This window comes from Macaca nemestrina, chromosome 15 (assembly GCF_043159975.1).
Source record: "Macaca nemestrina isolate mMacNem1 chromosome 15, mMacNem.hap1, whole genome shotgun sequence".
Classification (NCBI taxonomy): Eukaryota; Metazoa; Chordata; class Mammalia; order Primates; family Cercopithecidae; genus Macaca; species Macaca nemestrina.
Window position 1 is genome coordinate 83,073,809 of NC_092139.1, and position 25,118 is coordinate 83,098,926.

The 25,118-nt window shown below is 45.7% G+C and overlaps 2 protein-coding genes across 5 annotated transcripts in view; both read right to left on the reverse strand.

Annotated features, from left to right (window-relative positions):
- The window catches only part of LOC105497383 (aspartate-rich protein 1-like), a 116,321-nt gene that overhangs the window by 77,115 nt on the left and 14,088 nt on the right, over positions 1-25,118 (reverse strand). The gene's annotated exons all lie outside the window — the stretch shown is intronic.
- LOC139358645 (aspartate-rich protein 1-like) lies at positions 40-24,587 on the reverse strand. 4 transcript variants are annotated; one of them, XM_071079872.1, is made up of 8 exons: positions 20,810-24,578; positions 19,258-19,325; positions 17,565-17,684; positions 17,066-17,087; positions 16,722-16,763; positions 13,138-13,219; positions 9,143-9,366; positions 4,226-4,315 (listed from the first exon to the last, which is right to left on the reverse strand). In XM_071079872.1, exons 1-7 carry the CDS (start codon positions 20,814-20,816, stop codon positions 9,327-9,329), a joined length of 381 nt encoding a protein of 126 aa, XP_070935973.1. In that variant the 5' UTR covers positions 20,817-24,578; the 3' UTR covers positions 4,226-4,315; positions 9,143-9,326. The 4 variants fall into 4 exon arrangements, with proteins under 4 accessions (XP_070935971.1, XP_070935973.1, XP_070935972.1 ...); XM_071079871.1 differs by lacking the exon at positions 4,226-4,315 and adding an exon at positions 13,621-14,528 and having other exon boundaries at positions 9,314-9,366; positions 20,810-24,587; XM_071079873.1 differs by lacking the exon at positions 4,226-4,315 and adding an exon at positions 13,621-13,743 and having other exon boundaries at positions 9,335-9,366; positions 20,810-23,610.

The window sequence follows — 25,118 nt, forward strand, 5'->3', positions numbered from 1 at the left end:
CAGGGGGTGCCCAGTATCCCAGTAGTGTCTCTGTGCATGTCCCTTCTCTGCAGCAGGTGCCGCCCACAACCTTGGAGTCACCCCAGCCTGTGTCCCACTCTCTGAAGCTGTTGGTGCCGATGGTAACGCTGGCCCAGCGGGTCCCAGCAACTTCCTCAGTGACACATCCCCTGAAGCAGCTGTGTGGTGTGGCTGAGGAGTGCTGAGCTGGCTCAGACCTGCCCAACCTCACTTGGCCCCATTTTAAGGGCCTCTGAAATGCGCCACAAGTGTCCCCAGTCAAGCCAGGCTGCCAGGCTGACTTCCTCCCTGGACCAGGTTGCTGGGTCATTCCCGACTCAAGACGAGATTCTTCTGCTTTTATATCTATCCAGGGAGATGCAGCTCAGTCTCACAATGTTCATGAAGTCTTTTCTGATCATTCATTCCATCTGTCCATCCGTCCATCTATGCATCTGTCCATCTATTCATCTGTCTTTGCATCCATCTATCATCTGTCCATTCATCCATCCATTCACCTGTCCATCCATTCATAAATCCATCCCGTCTACCAGGCACTGTTTTGTATATTGGGGACATGGTGTGGTCCCCCATGCTCTCACCCTCATCTCTCCCAGGTCATGGCCAAAAAGGCACTCCTCATGGTCATGTCCATAGTCCTGCTGTACCTGGTGTCTCTGCTGGATGTGACACGGGGTTGGCCCCCCCTTCCAGTGACTCTTTTCCCCTTGGGGTCTGACTCCCCTTTCCTCTTCCCCTGGCATCTGTTTCTCCATGGCCTATGTCTGGCTGCTGACTCCCCCAGACCCCCACCCAGTCCTCTTTCTTGGCCATCTTCACACTCTGTGACCCCTACTCTTGCCCACATGGTGAGGCTGGAGTCTATCCCAGCTCCAAACCCTCTCAGTTCAACTGCCTACTGACCATGCCCAGTGAACTACCTAACAGGACTCTCAAACTAATCACATCCAGAGGAGATGACAACCTTCCCCCAGCCCAGCTCATTTTCCACCTTCAACTCATCACAATGACCATGGGCAGTCTCAGCCCCTCAGCCAGAAACCTGGAGTCCCTGGACTCAGTCACCTCGCCTCCCACACTGAAATGGCTTCTGCGTACTTAGCTACTGCATTTAGACATTATTATTATTTTTTTTTTTTTTTTGCTTTGAGACAGAATTTCGCTCTGTCGCCCAGGCTGGCATGATCTCACTACAACTCTGACTCCCAGGTTCTAGGCAATTCTGTCTCAGCCTCCAGAGTAGCTGGGATTACAGGCATGTGCCACCACAGCCGGCTAATTTTGTATTTTCAGTAGAGATGGGGTTTCACCATGTTGGCCAGGCTGGTCTCGAACTCCTGACCTCAGGTGATCTGCCCACTTTGGCCTCCCAAGGTGCTGGGATTACAGGCATAAGCCACCGTACATGGTGACATTCCCTTTAAAGCTAAAAGAAGGCTCAATATAATTAAGAAACAATAAAACCACCTTCTGAGACTCCAAAACCATAAGAAGAGTGAACTTTGCTTTTCTGGATTTTAATCTCAAACTCTCTTTGGTACAAGGATGTGGTGTTGAGCTGGGGCTTACTGGGTGCAAGCTCCCTGCCAGGGGTTCAGACCGGAGTGTTTCTACCTTAGAAGCTGGTATAGTAATTGGTGATTGGTTTTGTGATGTGAACATAAGATTTTTCTTTGTTTATTTGTTTATTTATTTGTTGAGACAGGATCTCACTCTGACACCCAAACTGGAGTGAAGTGGCACCATCACAGCTCACTGCAGCCTTGATCTCCTGGGCTCAAGCGATCCTCACACCTCAGCCTCCTGAGTAGCTGGGACCACAGGCATGTGTTACCACGCCCAGCTATTTTTCTTGTAATACTGTTTTGTAGAAATGGGGTCTCACCATGTTGCCCAGGCTGGTCTCGAGCTCCTGGGCCTCCCAAAGTGCTGGGATTACAGGCATGAGCCACCATGCCCAGCGAGATTTTCTTTTTTGAGACAGAGTCTTGCTCTGTCTCCATGTTGGAGCACAGTGATGTGACCTCGGCTCACTGCAACCTCCGCCTCCCAGGTTCAACGGACAGTCCTGCCTCAGCCTCCAACTAGCTAGGACTACAGGCGCACACCACCAAGCTCAGCTAATTTTTGTATTTTTAGTAGAGATAGGGTTTCACCATGTTGGCCATTATGGTTTCAAACTCCTGAGCTCATGATTCACCCACCTCCGCCTCCCAAAGTGCTAGGATTACAGGCCTAAGCCACTGTGACTGACCTTTATTTTTTATTTTCAAGAAAAACTTTGTTTTTTTGAGATGGAGTCTCGCTCAGTCACCCAGGCTGGAGTGCAGTGGCGGCATCTTGGCTCACTGCAACCTCCGCCTCCCAGGTTCAAGTGATTCTCCTACTTCAGCCTCCAAGTTGCTGGGACTACAGGCACGTGCCACCACGCCTGGCTAATTTTTCTTTTTGTTTTTGATTTTGGTTTTTGGAGCCTCCCAAGTAGTTGGGATTACAGGCATGCACCACCACGCCTGGCTAATTTTTCTTTTTGTTTTTGATTTGGGTTTTTTGAGCCTCCCAAGTAGTTGGGATCACAGGCGTGCACCACCACGCCTGGCTAATTTTTTGTATTTTTAGTAGAGATAGGGTTTCTCCACGTTGGCCAGGCTGGTTTTGAAATTCCAACCTCAGGTGATCCGCCCTCCTCGGCCTCCCAAAGTGATGGGATTACAGGTGTGAGCCACCACACCTGGATCCATTTTTATAATTGCACTCAAACATGCATAGCATCAATATTTCCACTTTAGTTTTAAACGTACAGCTCGTTGGCACTAACTACATTCACACTATTGGGCAACCTTCACCACCATCCATCTCCAGAACTCTTTCATCTTCCCAAACAGAAACTCTAAACCCATTAACTACAGTCCCCCATTCATCCTTCCCCCTTGCCCTGATAACCTCAAATCTACTTTCTGTCTATGTGAATTTGCCAATTCTAGGTACCTCATAAAAGTGGATTCAAATGACATTTGTTTGTGGCTGGCCTATTTCACTAAGTATAATATCTTCAAGTTTCATCCATGTTGTAGAAGATTTTTGAAATCAATTTAAAAATAATTAACAACTAAAACCTATTAAGACCTATTCATAGTAGTACAGCCAGGCGCAGAGGCTCACGTCTGTAATCCCATCACTGTGGGAGGCCGAGGCGGTGGTGGGAATCACGAGGCCAGGGGATTGAGACCATCCTGGCTAACACAGTGAAACTCCACCTCTACTAAAAATACAAAAAAATAGCTGGGAATGGTGGCACGCACCTGCAGTCCCAGCTACTTGGGAGGCTGAAGCAGGAGAATCGCTTGAACCCAGGAGGTGGAGGTTTCAGTGAGCCAAGATTGTGCCACTGCAGTCCAGCCTGGGCAACAGAGCAGGACTCTGTCTTAAAAAAACTTTTTTAAAAAAAGGCTCAAATGTGTCCTTTGAAAACTGTGTTGGGTCTGTCAGTATACAGTATATAAAATGTATGAAAGGTAGCCTGTTCCAGAGTTAAGTTTGGAAAGCTGAGGACCCTCTGCATATACACGGCACACCCTTTCCCTGCATGACAGTATCTTCAAAAATTCTTCCCTCCAATCCTTTTTTTTTTTTTTTTTTTTTGGAGACAGGGTCTCACTCTGTCACCCAGGCTGGAGCGCAGTGGCATGATCACAGCTCACTGCAGCCTTGACCTCCTCAAGTGATCCTCCCATCTCAGCCTTCTGAGTAGCTGGGATTATAAGCGTGAGCCACTACACCAATTTTTTTTTTTTTTTTTTTTTTTAGAGATGGGGTCCCACAATGTTGCCCAGCTCATCTGGAACTCCTGCGTACAAGCAATCCACCCACCTTGGCCTCCCAAAATGCTGAGATTATAGGTGTGAACCACCACACCTGGCCTCCAATCTCTTCAAATTTCAGAACCTTACTTTATATCACTATAACACTATTTCCCTCACAGGATGCATGGTTATCATCAAGAAAGGCAGTAAGGGTGAAGATTTTTAGCATTTCTCTCAGTCCCATTTGGTGCTTACATCTTATTTTGGGTTGCACTTGACATCTTGACATATGGAGTACTTGTCAGTTTGGCTTACAACAGCCTTAGAGTGATCATGTGGGTAATCTTGATGAGAGATATGATCATTAAATTCTAACCAAAATGTAGCATCCAAACATAAGACAAATACTTACAAGTGATAAATCCTGTATGAAAGAGAGGATAAGGGTGCCCACCTCTGATAATCTGTCCCAAATCAAGGCAGTAACATTTCTGCAAAGAAAAAAAACAAAAGCATGTCTGCTAGTTCCTGGCCTGTGTTAGAGAAGGCTCTTTCTAGGGGCACCAGAGGGAATGGAGTGTAATTCAAACTGGAAGCCTTTTAAAGTGAGCTAGCTCACCTATTGAGGTTATACCTTTTAACTCCACTCCACTGCAGTAGTCAGGACTCTTGTTCCAAGTGACAGAAACCCCACTCAAACTAGCTTAAGCCTAAAGACAGATTTATGGACTGTCTCATGGAATTCATAAACAAGATCGTTCTGACTATCTCTCAGAACTCATTGGCCTTAAGAACTCTGTGGAGCCAGAGACTCAAACACCACTCTCTTCTCTTGTCATGTCTCCGTTTCTTTCAGATTTGTCCTTATTTCTCAGCAATTCCCCCAACCCTCTAGTTCACATAATCTGAAGCACGGTTACCAGGAGCTCCTAAATTTTATATTTTGCAATCAGAGAGCCTAGTTCAACTCTCTTTCAGTCTCCGTTTGAAAAATCTGTGTAAGGACATTTATTGGACTGGCCTGGGCAGGTGCGTTCCCTTGAATCAATCAGCACTGGGCATAGGATAAGTTCACATAATAATCGGGCAACCTAGAAAAAGGAAGTAAGGAGCAGAGGCAGCCCTTAGAAGGCAAGTAGTGCCAGAACGACATTCCCATGGGTGTTCTCTGCATCAACACCCCTACCATCCTGATGTTTTCTTTTGCATTCATTAAATTTGTGTGAGTCTGGAGAAATATACCATCTTCATGGATTGGAATACTCAATATCATAAAGATCAGTTCTCCTCAAAGTAATTTCTAGATTACATGTAATTCGTATTAAAATCTAAACACATTTCTTTCTTTTCTTATTTATTTATTTCTTTAGAGACAGAGTCTCGCTCTGTCACCCAGGCTGGAGTGCAGTGGTGCAATCTCGGCTCACTGCAAGCTCCGCCTCCCGCATTCATGCCACTCTCCTGCCTCAGCCTCCCAAGTAGCTGGGACTACAGGTGCCCGCCACGACGCCCGGCTTTTTTTCTTTTCTTTTGTATTTTTGGTAGAGATGGGGCTTCACGGTTTTAGCCAGAATGGTCTCGAGTTCCTGACTTTGTGATTGGCCTGCCTCAGCCTCCCAAAGTGCTGGGATTACAGATGTGAGCCACTGCGTCCAGCGCTTTTTTTTTTTTTTAAACAAACAGTCATCATTAGGATGAATCTCAACATATTTCTTAATAAATAGTGACATGCTGATTCTAATTTTGTTTTTAGAAAGCGTCTTGCTCTGTTGTCTAAGCTGGAGTATAGTGGTGCAATTACAGCTCACTGAAGCCTCAAACTCCTGGGCTCAAGCAATCCTCCCGCCTCAGTCTCTCCAAGTGCTAGGATTACAGATGTCTGCCACCACGCCCGGCTAATTGTAAATTTATATGAAAATGCAGGCTGGTTGTGGTGGCTTATGCCTGTAATCCCAAAATTTTGGGAAGCAGAGGCGGGTGAATCACCTGATGTCAAGAGTTCGAGATCAGCCTGGCCAACATGGCAAACCCCGTCTCTACTATAAAAACACAAAAAAGTTAGCCAAGTGTAGTGACACATGCCTGTAATCCCAGCTACTTGGGAGGCTGAGACAGGAGAAACACGTGAACCTGGGAGGCAGAGGTCACAGTGAGCTGAGATTGCACCATTGTACTCCAGCCTGGGCAACAAGAGCAAAACTCTGTCTCAAAGAAAAAATAAAATGCAAAGGGCCAAGAATAGCCAAAATACTGGCTTGTTCTGAAATCTCTGGTCTATGAGATAATCCACTTTTTTTCTTCCTTTTTTTTTTTTTTTTTTTTTTTGAGACAGAGTCTCCTCGCTCTGTTGCCCAGGCTGGAGTTCCTTGGTGTGATCTTGGCTCACTGCAAGATCTGCCTCCTGGTCTCACGCCATTCTCCTGCCTCCACCTCTCAAGTAGCTGGGACAACAGGCACCCACCACCACCCTCGCTAATTTTTTGTGTTTTTAGTAGAGACAGGGTTTCACCGCGTTAGCCAGGATGGTCTCGATACCTGACCTCGTGATCTGCCCGCCTCTGCCTCCCAAAGTGCTGGGATTACAGGCATGAGCCACCGTGCCCAGCCAGATGAGATGACCTACTTCTTACTGACTTCAAGATGTGATAAAAGGCTTGGCACAGTGGCTTATGCCTGTAATGCCAACACTGGGAGGCTGAGGTGGGAGGAATTCTTGAGGTCAGGAATTGGAGACCAGTCCAGGCAACATGGCAGGAGCTTGTTTCTGCAGAAAAAGTCAAAAAAAACCACAAATAGCTGAGCATGATGATACACACCTGTAGCCCCAGCTATCCAGGAGGCTGAGTCAGGATGATTATTTGAGCCCAGGAGTTCAAGGCTATAGTGGCTGAGGTGGGCGGATCACGAGGTCAGGTGAGCAAGACCATCCTGGATAGCATGGTGAAACCCTGTCTCTACTGAAAATACAAAAAAATTAGCTGGGCGTGGTGGCAGGTGCCTGTAGTCCCAGCTACTCGGGAGGCAGAGGCAGGAGAATGGCATGAACCTGTGAGGCGGAGCTTGCACTGCACTGCAGCCTGGGCGACAAAGTGAGACTCCGTCTCAAAATAAACAAAACAAAACAAAACAAAGGAAAGAAAGAACAAAACCCTAGCAGAATGCTGCCCATAGCGAGTCTTCACTCAGGAATGCCCATTTGGCCACACAGTAGCTCTCAGAAAAAAAAAACTATTAATTAGTTCACCAATAGAGCAAGGAAACTCACTCCTTAGCTTTAGGTCTGTTTTAGGGCAGATGCGGTAATTGTCTAAAATATCACAGAGTTATTCCAAGAAGCATTCGTTGAGAATGTATTCTCTTTATGTTCTACCCTACTCCTTCTACCTTGGTCTCCAGCATTCTGATTTTCCAATATCCTTATGCACTGTGCCCTTTTTAATTTTTGACACAGAGTCTCACTCTCGCAGGCTGGAGTGCAGTGGTGCCATCGCAGCTCGCACCTCACTGCAACCTCCGCCTCTTGGATTCAAGTGATTCTCAAATTTCAGCTTCCTGAGTAGCTGGGATTACAAGCACGTGCCAACGCGCCCATCTAATTTTTGTATTTTTAGTAGACACAGGGTATCACCATGGTGGCTAGGCTGGTGTCAAACCCCTGGCCTCAAGTGACACGTCCACCACTGCCTCCCAAAGTCTTGGGATTTCAGGCAAGCCACCGCACACAGCTTGTTGTACTCGCTTTATATATGGAAATACTGGTATGTTTGTTGGTGTAATACTATTGTTTTGGCCTGAATCTGAAATCTGAATTATTTTGTATTGAGACTATTCATGGAGTTTTTTGATTCACTAAAATTCCAAATTGAACAAGGATACACTTAATTAATTTAAAAATAATTTTTCCAGTCTGAGTGCAGTGGCTCACACCTGTAATCCCAGCACTTTGGGAGACCAAGGCGGGTGAATCATTTGAGGTTTGAAGTTCAAGACCAGTCTGGCCAACATGGTAAAACCCCGTCTCTACAAAAAATACAAAAATTACCCCGCTGTGGTGGCAAAAGCCTGTAATCCCAGTTACTCGGGAGGATGAAGTGGGAGAATCACTTGAACTCAGGAGGCGGAGGTTGCAGTGAGCCAAGATCTCACCACTGCACTCCAGCCTGGGTGACAGAGCGAGGGACTCTGTCTCAAAAAATAATAATAATTTTTCCATATTTCACACTTCTATACTTTACTATCTTCGAGAGTCAGATAATAACACCAACAAAACAGAGCATCTGATGCATTAATTTTTTTTTTTTTTTTTTTTTTTGAGATGGAGTGGAGTCTCCCTCTGTCACCCAGGCAGGAGTGCAGTGGCACAGCCTCAACTACTGCAACCTCTGTCTCCCTGGTTCAAGCTATTCTCTCGTGCCTCAGCTTCCAAGTGGCTGGAATGACAGGCACCTGCCACCGTGCCCAGCTAATTTTTGTATTTTTAGTAGAGACAGGTTTTCGCCATGTTGCCCAGGCTGGTTTCAAACTCCTGACAGGTGATCCACCCACCTTGGCCTCGAAGAGTGCTGGGATTACATACGTGAGCCTCTGCGTCCGGCTACTGATACAATAATATCATTCTTAGCTCTGGTTCAAAGACTTTTTGAAGAAGCAGACAATGAACATGACAGAATTGAAACTGACTTGGGGAATCGATTAAAATCTCCATCTAGGTCAGGCGCAATGGCCCACACCTGTAATCCCAGCACTATGGGAGGCCAAGACAGGCAGATCACTTGAGGTCAGGAGTTCGAGACCAGCCCAGCAAACATACTGAAACCCCATCTCTACTAAAAATACAAACATTCGCTGGGCGTGTTGGTGTGCACCTGTAATCCCAGCTACTCAGGAGGCTGAGCCACGAGGATCACTTCAACCCAGGAGGTGGAGGTTGCAGTGAGCCATGATCACGCCACTGTACTCCAGCCTGGGCAACACAGTGAGACACTGTCTCAAACAAAAACAAATCCCCATTCATACACGATGAAACCGAAAGATCAAAAGAAAGCAGTGATTTTTTTGGAGCAAAACACACTGCTTGCTGTCAATAAAAACATTACAGTCCTAACCTTTTCCCCAAGAATTCTGTCAGATAATCTCAAAGTCATCAAAATGAAATGGGATTATTTAAACATGAAGGACTTTTAAGAAAAATATTTGGCCAGGCACGGTGACTAATGCTTGTAATCCCAGCACTTTGGAAGGCCGAGGCTGGTGGATCACCTGAGGTCAGGAGTTCAAGACCAGCCTGGCCAACATCATGAAACCCCATCTCCACTAACCTTAAAAAAATTGGCCAGGCACGGGGGCGGGTGCCTCCAATTCCAGCTACTCAGGAGGTTGAGGCAAGAGAATCACTTGAACCCAGGAGGTGGACGGTGTGCGCCTGTAATCCCAGTTACTGGAGAGGCTGAGGCATGAAAATTGCTTGAGTTCAGGAGATGGCGGTTGCAGTGAACTGAGATCTCACCACTGCACTCCAGCCTGGGTGACAGAATGAGAAGGCCTGAAAAAAAAAAAAAAAAAAAAAATCAGTGCTATTTTATCGTAAGTGTTTTATGATTAAACATCTACAATTGTCTTTTGCACTAAGTTTATTATTTTTATTGTATTAAACTTTAGATTCATGGGGCACATGTGCAGGTGTGTTCCATGAGTACACTGCAAGATGTTAAGGTTTGGGCTTCTAGTGAACCCATCACCCACACACTGACCATAGTACCCAACGAGCAGTTTTTCAACCCTTTCCGCTCCTTCCCTCCCCACCTGTGGAGTTCCCAGGGTCTGTTATTTCCATCTTTATGTCCATTTGAACCAACTGTTTACCTATTTATTTATTAATTTATTTTTGAGACAGAGTCTCGCTCCTTCACCCTGGCTGGAGGGCAGTGGCGCCATCTCAGCTCACTGCAACGTTCACCTCCTGGGTTCAAGTGATTCTTCTGCCTCAGCCTTCCGAGTAGCTGGGATTACAGGCACGCGCCACCACACAGGGCAAACTTTTGCAATTTTAGTAGAAATGGGGTTCCACCATGTTGGCCAGGCTGGTATCGAACTCCCTACCTCAGGTGATCCACCTGCTTTGCCCTCCCAGTGTGCTGGGATTATAGGTATGAGCCACTGTACCTTGCCTATATTTAAATAATACTTAATTTTCTTTAATTTTTCTAAAAATTTAGAGTACAATTATATAATGATGTTAACCTTTTTGGGGGTTGGGATGGGGTCTCACTCAGTCACCCAGGATGGAGTGCAATGGCTCAGTCATGCTTCCCTGCAGCCTCAAATTCCTGGGCTCAAGTGATCCTCCCACCTCAGCCTCCCAAACAACTGAGACCACAGGCACGGACCACCATGCCCAGCTCATTTTTCTATTTTTGTGGAGATAGGGTCTTGCTATGTTGCCCAGGGGGGTGTCAAATTCCTGAGCTCAAGCAATCTGCCCCCCTTGGCTTCCCCAAGTGCTGGGATTAGAGACCTAAACCACCATCCCTGGCCTAATAATGTAGAATCTTACACTTAACGCTTCATAGTATGATTTTTAAAGTTTGTATTTGAAATATATTTAAATATGTAGTTTGATCTTTTGAAAAACATTTGAATTCCTAACAGATTATAAAATACTAGTTGTGCCCAGGAGGCGGAGGTTGCAATGAACAGAGATCAAACCGCTGAACTCCAGCCTGGGTGACAGAGCAAGACGCCAGCTCAAAAAAAAAAAAAAAAATAGTTGTCTTAGGGTTCAAACCAGAGAAGCAGAACCAGTAGGAGAGATACACAGATTCAGATATACATAAACATATAGCGACACACATCTGCATAGATATAGAAACGGATGGCTTCTAGCCGGGCACAGTGGCTCAAGCCTGTAATCCCAGCACTTTGGAAGGCCGAGGCAGGCAGATCACCTAACGTCAGGAGTTTGAGACCAGCCTGGCCAACAAGATGAAACTCTGTCTCTAATAAAAACACAAAAATTAGCCAGGTGTGGTGGTGCATGCCTGCAGTTCCAGCAAATCGGGAGGCTGAGGCAGAAGAATTGCTTGAACCCGGGAGGCGGAGATTGCAGTGAACCGAGATCGCGCCACTGCACTCCAGCCTGGGTGATAAAGCTAGACTCCGTCTCTAACAAACAAACAAACAAAAAAGTTATATACAGACATACATCTAGAAAGATAGATAGACTGGTAAAACCTTGGCTTCTGCATTTGTGGGGTTGGCTAAGCAAGCCCAGAGTCCACAGGACTGGCTGTCAGGAAACGACAATCTCTGGCGGGCTGCAGCCGCACAGGCAGGGCCAAAGCTTGCTTTTCATAGGCACTCAGGAAGAAAGATCCAGAGGGAAGGGAGCACAATTGTGGACTCAACTGCTATTTGAAGTCTGTGCTCCAGGAAGTCCTAAGCCCTCTCTTTTTTAAAAAAAGAAACATAAACTTTTTGCTTGGGGGTGGTGGCACAAGCTGTAGTCTCAGCTGCTCAGGAGGTTGAGGCAGAAGAATTGCTTGAGCACAGGAGTTAGAATCTAGCCTGAGCAGCATAACAAGACTTGGGTTCTAAAAAGTATTTAAAAAATAGTCCGGCCGCAGTGGCTCACGACCATAGTCCCAGCACTTTGGGAGGCCAAGGCGGGTGAACTGCTTGAAGCCAGGAGTTCAAGACCAGCCTGGCCAACATGGTGAAACCCCGTCTCTACTAAAAATACAAAAAACTAGCCGGGCGAGGTGGTGGGCGCCTGTAGTCCCAGCTACTCGGGAGGCTGAGACAGGAGAATGGCGTAAACCCGGGAGGCGGAGCTTGCAGTGAGCTGAGATCCGGCCACTGCACTCCAGCCTGGGCGACAGAGTAAGACTCTGTCTCAAAAAAAAAAAAAAAAAACAAATAAAATCAGAAAAAAACAACAACAACAAGTTATAAAAGGGCAAGGAACATGAACACTTAAAAGGAGGTGTACCAGTAACTAACGAGCATGAAAACATGTTCAATCTCACTGATCATCAGAGAAATGCAAATCAGAAACATACGGAGATAAGATCTACACTGGTCAGAATGGCAATTATGACACACAGTCCACAACAATAGAGGCTGCTGGGGCAGATGAGCAAAGAAATGCAGGTCCACTGTTGGGGGAAATGCAAACTAGTTCAGATCCCCTGGGGAGCAGTGTGGACATTTCTCAAAGAACCTCAAAGAGAACTACCACCCAACGCTGCAACCCCACTCCTAAGGATCTATAAAAAGGAAAATCCTTCCATCCAAAACTCACATACACTCCTATGTTCACAGCAGTACTACTCACAATCGTAAAGACATGAATCAGCCTTGGTGCCCATCAGAAGTGGATCAGAGAAAGGAAATGTGGTCCATACACACCACGGAACACTACACAGTCATAAAACACAAATACATGCTCTTACCAGAAACCTGGACAGAGCCATAGGCCATTATGAACAAAAGGCAAGAACAGAAAACCAAAATTTTCAAAACACCTACAAAGGTCAGTTGTGAATGTTCTCTCCACAGAGAAACCATAACTCTGGAGCTCACGGAGGTGCCAGACACTGCAACTTCATTATGATGCTACCTTTACACAGATCAAATTGTCCCTTGCACCCGCTGGTTATACACACCTACTCTACGGCAATGAAACTGCCGTCCCATTTTGGTAACGCTCATTCTCACCGGAGTGAGATGATATATGAGTGTGGTTTTGATTGACTTCTTGTGAGGATCAGTAATGTTGATTCAGAATCTTTTACCTGTGCATCCTTCTCAGGTCTTCAGGTTCTTTGCCCAGTCTTACACATCAGATTGAAACAAGTTCATGATAACTTGGCAAACATCTCTAACCACAGCAAAATGTACATCAAAACCACACTTAGATATTGGTAACAGGTACGGAGTGACACCGAGACACAACGAATCTGTTCTGGTGTTCTACTGCACAGCAGGGTGACTAGGTGACTAGGGTCAACAGAATCTAGAAAATTTTTTCAAAATCAGCTGGAAAATATGGTTCTGAATATTCTCTCCACAGAGAAATAATAATGATGGAAGGTCACAGAGATGCCAGATATGATGATTTGATCATGATACTACACATACATATGTCAAAATGTCCCTTGCACCCTTGGGTTGTGTGGGGGGGGGTGAATATATATACCCACACACACACACACACACACACACACACACACTCTCAAGAAACAAAACTGCCATCAAATGTTGCTAGTATTCATTCTAACTGGAGTGAGATGAAATCTGAGTGATTTTCACTTACACTTTTGTGTGCATTAGCGATGGTGAGAATCTTCTCTTTGACCTGTGCATCAACCTCATGTCTTCAGGTCCTCTGCCCAGTCCTACACAACAAATTAAAAACAAATTCACAATAACATAGCAAGTACCACTTATCACACACACACAAAAATAAAAAACACACTCAAGATTCCATCTCACTCTACATGCAACAGATGCTACAAGAAAAAAGTTGAAACATATGAAAACACAATCCAATCAAGGTGTGGATTTCCGGAGGAGGCACTTGTCTCCACATGTGGTGGGAAATGGTAAACTAGTATGCACACTAAAGAAACCACTTGGATGTTCCTTGAAATCCTAAAACTACAACTACCATTTTCTCCAGCAATTCTATTTCTAGGTATATACACAGAGGACATGATCAGGACATGGAAGAGATTATCTGTCATCCCAGGTGGCATTCAGCCCTATGCTCAAAAGCCAAGAGAAGAAATCAGCCTACCTGTCCATCCACAGATGAAGGGATGAAGAATCTCTGGTACACAGACAGGATGGAATACTTTTATGCCATCAAAATTCATGGAATCCTATCATTTCCAGCAACATGGCTGCACCTGCAGATATTCTGTTCAATCACATCAGAAAGGCAGACAAAGACCAAGCCTGCATGTGGGAGCTGAAAACTTTAAGTCACTGAAGGTGAAAATACAGTAGTGGTCACCACAGACGAGGAGGAGGACAGGACCTCAAGGATTGGCAATAGGTACACAGAGAGTTACAGGAGAGGAATACATTCCGGTATTCCACTCCAAAGCAGGGCGATGATACTTAACAATATGGTTATGCCGTTTTCAAAGTAGCTACCAAGGAGGATACTGAATGTTCACACATCGAAGATATCAAACTTACACGTGGTCACAAGCATGGGAAACTCCCTGATTTTATCCATACTCAAGGTATACAAACAAGTATCACAATGTCCCAATGCACCCCTAATTCTGGACATGCAGTGTAAAACAAACGTTTTATGAAATGTTAACAATACACGGCTAAATGTTCACATGGATCCACTGAAGACCCAAGGAACCTGAATATGCAAAGCAATTCTAGGGAATACAAATTCAACTGGAGGCCACACACTCCCCAATTTCAAATTACATGTAACACCTCCACTCATCCAAAGACTACAGTAGTGGCATAAAAATGAATCCATCAACCTAGGGACTTAAGAGAATCTAAACACACATCTGCAGTCAACACATTCTTTTTCAAAGAATGCCTACAAGATGCAATGAGGCCATGTGCTGTGGCTCACACCAGTACTTCCAACAGTTTCAGAGACCGAGTTGGGTGGACCTCTTGAGGTCAGGAGTTTCAGACCAGCTTCGCCAAAATGGTGAAATCCTATCTCTAGTAAAAATACAAAAGATATTAGTCAGGTGTGGTGGTGCACAGCAGCAATCCCAGCCACTTGGGAAGATGAGGCAGGAGAATCACTCGAAGCAAGGAGGCGGAGGTGGCAGAGAGCTGAGATCTCACCACTGCACTCCAGTCTGGGTGACAGCATGAGTGGGACTGTGTCCCCAAGGGGAAAAAGGATGAGATGAGGAGTCAGCAGTCTGTTCAATTGAGCAGTCTGAAATGACTGGATAGCCACATACAAAAGAATGAAATAAGACGTTGACGTTATACAATACACAAACACAAACTCGAAATACATTAAACCCTAAACACAAGACCTAAAAGCATAATACTGCTGCAGGAAAACACAGAGTGAGCTTAAGTGAGGAAAACCTGAATCTAAGCTCACAGGATATAAAAGCAAACAACAGACAAAAGAGAAAAATAGAAAAAAACCACTTCCAACAACAGAAGTCAAAAACTCTAGTTTTTGTTATTGACTTTACCTTACAAAAACAATCACTGCTACTCAGGCACGGTGGCTCACACCTGTAAACCCAGCACTTTGGGAGGCTGAGGTGGGTGGATCACCTGAGGTCAGGAGTTTGAGACCAGCCTGGCCAACATGGTAAAACCCCTTATCTACATACAAAAATTAGGTGGGCGTGGTGACAGTTGTCTGTAATCCCAGCTACTCAGGAAGCTGAGGCAGGAGAATCACTTGAACCCAGGAGGCAGAGGTTGCAGTGAGCCAAGATTTCACCACTGCACTCCAGTCTGGGCAACAAAGTGAGATACTGTCTCAAAAAAAAAAAAAAAAAAAAAAAAGAAGACGTTCAAGTGATCAACCAACATGAAAAAATGCACAACCTCAGTGCAATGCAACTCCCAAACACAATAAGATATCATCTCACGTTGGTCACAATGGGTAATTTTCCAAAGTCAAAACAACATGCCGGTGAGGCAGCAAAGGAAAGGGAACGCTGCTACACTCTTGGTCAATGTGAAAACTAGTTCACACTGTGCAAACCAGTTGAGAGATTCTCAAAAAACTTAAAACAGAACTACCATCAGACCCAGCAATTCCACGACACTTGGTATCCACCCAAAAGACAATAAATCATTCTATCAAAAGACACATGCTCTCCCGCATTCATGGCCATGCCATTCACAAGAACAAAGATGTGGAAGCGTCCTAGGTGACCAGCAACAGTGGATTTCAGTTTTTGTTTTTGTTTTTTTTAATGTGGTGCATACACATCACAAAATACTACACAGCCATAAGAAGAACACACAATCATGTCCTAAGCAGCATGGATAGACCTGGGGCTTATTATGTTTAGCAAACCAAGGCAAGAACAGCAATCCAAATACTCAAAAAAAAGAAAAAAGAAAGAAAGAAACAAACAAAAAGTCTAGAACTTGAGTGATGAATGTCAACTTACAGAACAAAACCAAAGCCAAATTTTTGAAGGCAGGAAATAGTGTGATACCATCTTTTGTGGGAACTCTTGGCTTCCCCCAAAATTAGAGAACTGGGGAGAAAGAAGCCTCAGCTCAGAATCTGTGACTGGGTTGGAAGTGGAGGCTGGAAATGTGCTCAAGGTCAAACTTTCCTCCTCCCTTCAAAGGAGCCTGGAGTTTTACCAGTGAGCCTAGAGTGAATATTCACCCCGCCGTCCACCCCAGGAGATCCCTTTAAACCAGGAGCGCACAGTGAGGACAGAAACATGAATGTGCACTAACAAGTCCTGAAAGTTCAGAGGGTGATTCTCCATTTCCCCGTGGCACACAGCAGAAGAACTGTGTCTCTAGGTTCCAGGAAATGCCTGTGAGAGAGCTGTGTCCCCCAGATTCCCTTCATCACAGATGACACCCAGTGCTTAAGCCTACACCCCTTGTGACCAATCCCAAGGAGTATTGACTAATCTAAACCAAAGGCTCTGATGTTCCACAAAAAGAAAAGAGCGGGTGGACTGCAAAGAGAATCTCTCATGAATGCAGCACCCTCATAGCCCATACAGACAGTTCTTACCATGATGCCAAGAAACTGAAAACAATAAGCCAGACCTCACACACATTTCCATTTTCCTTCTGAATTCATACCCCCTCCTTCAGCCCCTCCTCACAATCAGCAGGGATAACCTGGAGGCTCCTGGGAACCTTTCCCCATTGGGTTTTTACTGGCACATAGTTCCCTACCTGGATGAGTCTCCACATCACTTATACTCTCCAGCATCAAGTCTTTAGAAACAAAAACACCAGGATAAGTCATTAGAGAGTGTGACTCACCAACTCCTCCTACGTTAGCTGAAGCTGAATGATGGGCTTTTCTCCCACCCCAGGCTGCTGCTTCCATGATCCCCTCATCTTTCTTCTGGATTGACAAACCTTCCTACAGCTTCTTGGGCCAGAGTTCTATACTGGCAAAATCACTTTCATGAGAATCCCAAGCCTCTTTCCCAGCAGGAACCCAGAAACAGGTTTCTATACAATGAAGCTAGCAAGTTTTTCCCTCGGGAAGTGAGTTATTTCATGGTACATACCTTTTCCTTTCCAAGATCTTATCTGCAATTATATAAAAGAAAACATTATGAGAATCAGATTCTGTTGTGCGCTTCACACAGATCTGTTATTCTCTTGACAATGATAAAAAACCAGAAGGCAGTACAGTGATTGAGCCATAGGTCAAAATCCCCAAAGACTAGCACAGAGGATAGCTATAGAAAAACAAGACCTCTATTCACAGAATTTACCTTTAAATTTAATTTGTTATGCAAACGCACAATGCTTCATCCAAGGAGGAAAACTGGTATTGTGGAAAATGCCTCAGTATTGCAGTTGATAATGCATGCTGTCATTTAAAAGCAGCATAGTGTACCATGTATCAGTTGGGAAGACATGCTTACTGAATTCCAGCCCCACAAAGACAATAGTGTACAGTGTACATAATGTACATTGCCAGGTTTTCAAATCAAAATTAATTGAGAAGTAAAGAATCAGGAAAGCAACATTGATGTAGAAGACAAAAAAGGGGGATCTTACCTGGACATCATCATCATCATCATCACAATCAACATCACCATCATTGTCATCATCATCTTCATCTTTGCATTGTGGTGAGCATCTTAAAAACAGGCCATCCTCAGGACGAGCTGGAAGGACCTAGAGGAAAGATCAGTGCACCGGTGGTTGGTGACTGTGAGTCACTCAGGGAGCTTTGCTGGATGTGGTGTATGGAGGTGGTTGATATACAAGAATGGACTGAGTTGATACTGGGCTATTCCTCTGAGTGGAAGATGGATGGCAGAGGAGGGGAGCTGGAAAGACATGAGACATGGAGACCTTGGCTTCGTACTAGAGGCATCGGGCAGCAACACAAAACAGTCAACCCAAAATGGAACTAAAATGCACACTGAGGGTCAATGGAAGAGTGCCTTCCTGCCTATCAAATGTTTTGAAACTCTTCTAAACAAACAGCCATTAATTAGTGTATTCAAGACCGTGTCAGTACACTAGAATCTAATCATGCTGATACTACATTTAGCATCTGTTTTAAAGGATTTATTACTTGATTAAAAGCCTATTTTAGGGGTGAAATGGACTCAATTTTACCCAAAGCACTCTATTCTATTAATCACACATTCTTTTTCATAGAGATCATTAAAAAATTCAATATTAAAATGCTACAATTAAAAATAGTCATGATTTCCCATTTGTGAGTCTTATTCTAGAACGACTTCTACACACCCTTTTTGGGCCCTGTGATGAGGGGCTTCAGCACCTCCTGTGTGACTCTCCCTGGGGAGATTCCCTAAAAATCAAGCTTCATTCAAACAGGCCAAGCTCACACAGCCAGCTCTACTTACACCAGTGAAGCTGAGAGACATGACTTTGACCACTTTCTGCCATGAAGATAAGTTTAAAAGTTCAAATACACATTATCTACTGAAATGAGGAAATGTATGCCAATAGAAATGAACAAATTCATGAAAAAATGTACACGAGTATGGGGGTGATTTTTGGTTAACTAGCTTACATAAAAATTATTTTTTGGGCCGAGTACTCTGGCTCACACCTGTAATCCCAGCACTTTGGGAGGCTGAGGCAGGGGGATGACCTGAGGTCAGGAGGTCATGACCAGCCTGGCCAACATGGTGAAACCCCATTTCTACTAAAAATACAAAAAGTTAGCCAGGCATGGTGGTGAGCGCCTGTGATCCCAGCTACTCAGGAGTCTCAGGCAGGAGAATTGCTTGAACCTGGGAGGCAGATGTTACAGTGAGCCGAGATTATGCCATTGCACTCCAGCCTGGGCAAGAAAAGTGAACCTCCATATCTCTCTCTCTCTCTCTCTCTCTCTCTCTCTCTCTCTCTCTCTCTCTCTCCCCCTGTCTCTCTCTCTCTCTATATATATATATATATATATATACACATAGATAGATAGATATGATATATATATATGATATATATATATATATATATGATGCCTATTCATTAAGACATACAAAATATTGGTATGGTGGGCTTCCAGAAAATGCAGTAAGACAACCATAAATATATATATTTATAGATATATATTTCTATTTATAGATATATCTTGCAAGACCATCATTAAAATTCTTACTTTCTCTGTTCTGTAGGCCTCTGAGTCCATTCTTTGGGTGTGGATGGGTGAGTTTGTTTCTCACATTAGGAAAGCAGCATTTCCTTAGAATGCAAAGAAATGGGGTCTTACCTGGGCATCATCATTATCTTCCTCACTTGGTGGCAGAGATTTTAAACTCAGGTGGTCCTCAGGGGGGCCTAAAAGGACACAGAGTTAATGTCAGTGCCCTGGTGGTTGGAGACTGTGAGTCCCTCAGGAAGCTTTGCTGGATGCGGCATATGGAGCGTGGGACTGAAGATTCTGAGACCATCTCAGAGAAACAACTACGTTCAAGTAGTGAGCATGAGGGAGTGTCACCAGATACCTCGCATCTTAGTCAGTGCCTGGACCTAATAAGACTCTGCATTCTCAAGTCAAAGACCAAGGCTTTGATGTTTGCTGTGACATAGACAGGAAAAACTGGTCTTCTGGGAAAGGTAACCATTAAACACCAGAGTAAGGAAAAAAAGGGTTACAAACACAGCACACAAAGCTCATGGAGGCAAATGACCTCATCTCTATCTTATTAAAATACAAAAGGAACAAGTCACACTTCTACACATATTTCCTTTGGTTCTGACTTCATTGCCCTTTTCCTGATTTCCAAAGCAACAGGTGTCACCCAACTGCTCCCAGAGATCCTCCTAGACTATCATGCTCTACCTGCAGGTCTGCCTCAATGCAGCTGCCCTCATGGACGGTGTCCATTGGCCAATCTTTAGAGACAAAAACTCCACAAGAAGTTATTCCAGAGAGCACCTCGCCCACCCTCCTACTCCAGGTGAGGCCACACTGGGTTGTACGAGATCACTCTGCCCTTCCCTCGGTGTTGTCAGACTCTCCCTGGGCTCTGGGGAGTCAGAGGTCTCTAGAAAGGCATTGCTCACACTTGCCAGCCTTCAAGTGAGAAAGAGGAACTGAAGGAACCACCTTTCAACTTTTTCCTTCCAATGGCCCATTATAGGTCTCACCTCCAATCTCACAGCCCTGAGATTCCCACTTTAAGGTGCACGCTTTGAGTTAGAGGAGTTCAATAATCAGCCCCTCAGCCAGGCTTACAGCAGATGTGAAAGAACATTCTGTGGGGATGGAAATCTCTCCGGTGCATGAACAGAAAGCTGCTGGGGCATTGCATGGCAGCTGCTGTAATGAAGTTCTGAAATTCTTTTTTTTTTTCGAGATAGAGTTTCACTCTTGCTGCCCAGGTTGGAGTACAATGGCATGATCTCGGCTCACTGCAACCTCCACCTCCCGGATTCAGGCGATTCTTCTGTCTCAGTCTCCTGAGTAGCTGGGATTACAGGCATGCACCACCACACATGGGCTAATTTTTGCATTTTTAGTAGAGATGGGGTTTCACCATGTTGGCCAGGTTGGTCTCGAACTCCTGACCTCAGCTGATCCACCCGCCCCGGCCTCTCAAAGTGCTGGAATTACAGGTATGAGATGCCACGCCCAGCCCTGAACTTCTAATTGAAAATATTTAAATGTATTTAAATATGAAGAGGCACATATATGACTGAGAACCGCACTAGACGGCACAGGAGACCCAGACATGAGGAAGACATGACTCTCCTCGCCTGGTGTTTTCTTGCAAAATAGTTCGCAGCTCTGCTCCTACCATAAATTTATGGATACTTACTGGACATCTGCAAAAGGTCCTGTGGGTCCGGGGATATAACAATGAGGACAACATCCAGGTACAGAGGGATGCCAGCAGGGGGCTCACGTGCACACAAGCGAAGAGCGTGGCCCTGCACACCCTGTCTAGACAGGATCAGAGCAGCAGGAGCCGAGGGCCAGAGGCACCTCACTGTCCTCAAGAGCTCAACCTCATCTCCAGGGACCCTGACTTAGGAGCTGGGGCAGGCTCCAGGATTGGTGTAGGGCTCAACAGGCTGGACAGACTGAGAAGGGAACATTTCAACACCTGTGCTAGATCCAGGCCCAGGGCTGACCTAGAACTCATCCCAGGGATATGTTCACTACAATGCCCATGGGGCCTAACATGTTCTCCCCAGGACTGACCTCTGGGATAAGGACTAATGAGGAAGACACAGTCACTGCCCTGGCAGGAAACGCCCATAACCAGGGTTCCTCTATCCACAGTGTGGGAAAAATATAACACAGACAGAGTTTGACACTGAAGATTCCAAACCTTCTATACAATAAGTGGAAACTAATGTGTTCTGGATTCCACAGAAGGGTTGCAAGGATGAGCTGGACTCTGGAATCCGTCACCATCCCTTTGCTGAGCTCCTGGTGCACTGGAACTCATGTCCCTCCCCACCTCCCCTGCTACTTGGGAGTGCTGCAGCTACAGGCCCAGTGTTATGGGGTCAGTCCCGTTGAAACACATTTCAGCCAGGCATGGTGGCTCACACTTGTAATCCCAGCACTTTGGGAGGCAGAGGCGAGTGGATCACCTGATGTCAGGAGTTCGAGACCAGCCTGGCCAACATGCAGAAACCTCGTCTCTACTACAAATACAAAAATTAGCTGGGCATGCTGGCCCATGCCTGTAATTCCAGCTACTTGGCAGACTGAGACAGGAGAATTACTTGAACTTGGGAGGTGGACGTTGCAGTGAGCTGAGATCGCACCACTGCACTCCAGCCAGTGAGATTGCACCACTCACTCCCGAGTGAGACTCCATCTAAAAAGAAAAGAAAAAGAAAAGACCACACACACACATTTCTGGGCCAGAAAACCCTTGGCCAACAGTATCTCCTCAAGGACCATTCCTCAAGTGACTCCCAGAAGAGGTGAAAAAGAAAAACTCATCTGTTCCAGCCCCAGGAAGATCAGGCCTGGGACCTGTCTGTGTCTATCCTGACCCTGAAGTCCATCCCTGCTGACTTGTGTCCTGTCTGCTCTGTGTCAGACAAGTGGGGACCTGATTCCTGTTCTGACCCCTCACCAATTTCTGCTGGTGTCACTGCCATCATTGCACAAAGAGATGGAGATGACAAGAGAAAGCAATGAAACTCCATTCTTGAGGCATTTAGGATGATGTCCACACCATGCTCTCGGCAGGCAGGAAGGCCAGGTCCTGCTCACTCCTACTCAGAAGGGGTCTCAGAGGTATGAGTACTAACCCTGTGATATTTCTCTACAGCTCCTCTCTTTTTTTCGTTTTTTTTGAGACGGAGTCTAGCTCAGTCACTCAGGCTGGAGTGCAATGGTTTGTTCTCGGCTCACTGTAACCTATGCCTCCTGGGTTCAAGTGATTCTCCTGCCTCAGCCTCTGGAGTAGCTGGGATTACACGCACCTGCCACCACACCCAGCTCATTTTTGCATTTTCAGTAGAGATAGGGTTTCACCAGGTTGGCCACGCTGGTTTCAAACTCCTAACCTCAGACAATCCATCCACCTCCTAATTTTTTTTTTTTTTTTAAGGTCTGCGATACATGTGCAGGATGTACAGGTTTGTTACATGGGTAAAACTGTGCCATGGTGCTCTGCTGCACCTGTCAACCCATCACCTAAGTATTAAGTCCTGCATACATTAGTTGTTTATCCAGATGCTCTCCCTTCCCCTGCCCACTGACAGGCCCCAGTGTGTGTCATTCGCCTCTCTAACACTGTACATATGCTAAGACCACTCCCTTGCTGATGACAAGTCTAAGTGATGGGTTGTGGGAGACTCTCTTGCCTGTTTTTGTCTGGAGAGACTGCCTGGCTTCAGGTTCCTGATAACAGTGAGGACCGGGAGTGCAGTGTGAGAAACAGATGGCTCAGTGAAGAGCTGTGATCATCCACTAGAGTCCCTGGAGACAGCCGTATTATTTAGATGGTGTGGGTATGTGTGCAGGAGGGCTGGAAGGTAGCTAGGGGTGAACCAATGTGTAGTGATTGTGAGTGTGTCTGTAAATGTGTGTTTTCCCCCCAAAATGTGGCCCCACATGCCCAGCACAGTACAAGTGTCACTTTTCTTGAATTCCTGGTCTATGTGGTCCTCTCACCTCAGCCTCCCAAGTCATGTCATTCTTCTAATAGAAAGGAAGAGAAACTTCAGCACCACCATACTCTTTACATAAATGACCTCTTTCTTCCCCCACCACAGCTGTACCTGAAAGTCAGTTTAATATCCCTACTCCTTAGATGGAGAGAGTGCAGAAAGGAGTGAACCCAGATTTTGACCTCCTGAATGGAAGAGGCAAAAGTGAACCCAAAAATGGGTCCCGATGTTGATGGCATGTTTTACTCAACTGTGTCATCACTCAGGCTTGGTGACAGGACCCCACACCAGGGAGTTCCAGCACCTATGTGTGCCCCTGGAACTGTGTGGCCTATAAGCTACCAAACTTTGCCCATCATCAACTTGGGCCCCAGTGGTCACATAACCCTGGGTAGCAAAAGGTACAGGGAACAAGAGATGTTGGCATGGACATTACTGTGAAATACACATAGAAAGCCCACAGGCTTCTGGTCAGCTCGCAGATTCTGAGAAGTGTAAGGGATCATGTAGAATAGTGCAGGTCAACATCTGTCAGTGCTGGGCTCATTCCTCAGCACTTGGTCAAAGCAGGGAAGATCAGGAAGATACTGCATTGTATTTCATAATATGACTACCTCAAGCCTTAGAAATGCTCCAATCCATGGCTGGGTGTGGTGGCTCAAACCTGTAATCCCAGCACTTTGGGATGTTGAGGCAGTGGATCACCTGAGGTCAGGAGTTTGAGACCAGCCTGGCCAACATGGTGAAAGCCTGTCTCTACTAAAAATGCAAAAATTAGCCAGGCATGGTGGCCCATACCTGTAATCCCAGCTACTTGGGAGACTGAGGCTGCAGAATCACTTGAACCTGGGAGGTGGAGGTTGCAGTGAGCTAAGATTGAGCCACTGCACACGCCAGCCACTGCACACTCCAGTGAGACTCTGTCTCAGAAAAATAAAGAAATAAATAAAAAGAGATGCTCCAATCCATAGCAGACAGACAAGGGCCAGTGCCACATCAGAACTCAGGACAACATTATCATTAGCCTGGTGCCCATCACCCTCACTGGAGTCCTCCTGCACAGCTAGGTGAGTGAGGCTCAGCACTCATCAGGTACTGATCCCCATGGGGAACTGTCCCACTGTCAGGGGCTGGGGCGAGCATGAGCAGCCACTGACTCAGTGGACGCACACACAGTGTAAAGAAATGGAAGATGTGGGCTGGGCGCGGTGGCTCATGCCTATAATCCCAGCACTTTGGGAGGCCGAGGCAGGTGGATCACAAGGTGAGGAAATTGTGGCCATTCTGGTGAACACGGTGAAACCCCGTCTCTACTAAAAATACAAAAACATAACCAGGTGTAGTGGCGGGCACCTGTAGTCCCTATTCAGGAGGCTGAGGTTAAAGAATCACTTGAACCCAGGAAACACAGGTTGCAGTGATCTGAGATCACACCACTGCACTCCAGCCAGGGCAACAGACCAAGACTCCATCTAAATAAATAAATAAATAAAAATTTAAAAAATAAACTACCATAAGGGATGGTAGAAAAGAAACAATCTGACTCTTGCCTGGTTCCTTCATTTAGGTACCAAACTGGCCAGGTACGTAAGCTAGAGAATGGGATGGGGATTCCAAAATTGGGGTATTTGAATTTTCATTGAAAAAAGGGCTCTCCCTTTTCTAGATCAAAAAAGCCTTATTGACAAAGACAAGACACAGAGTCAGCCTTTGCCCCCATGCCCCAGATCTGGGAAAGCTGGCTATGGGCAGGAGGGAGCTGGAAGTTGAGGATGTCTCTGGGGATGAGGCTATGGGAAGGGGGTGAGGGTGGCCATAGGTGTGCCAGAGAGTAAACGGCACCCGTGGCTTTTTTAACTGTGGGCATGTTTTGGTTGCCGATGTGCTGCAGTTCGTGGCCCTCGGTGGCTCCCACATCCAGCTTGCCGGGCTCTGCACTAGTGGATTCTGATGTTGCAGCCGCCACAGCCTCATAAATAACAGATTCAT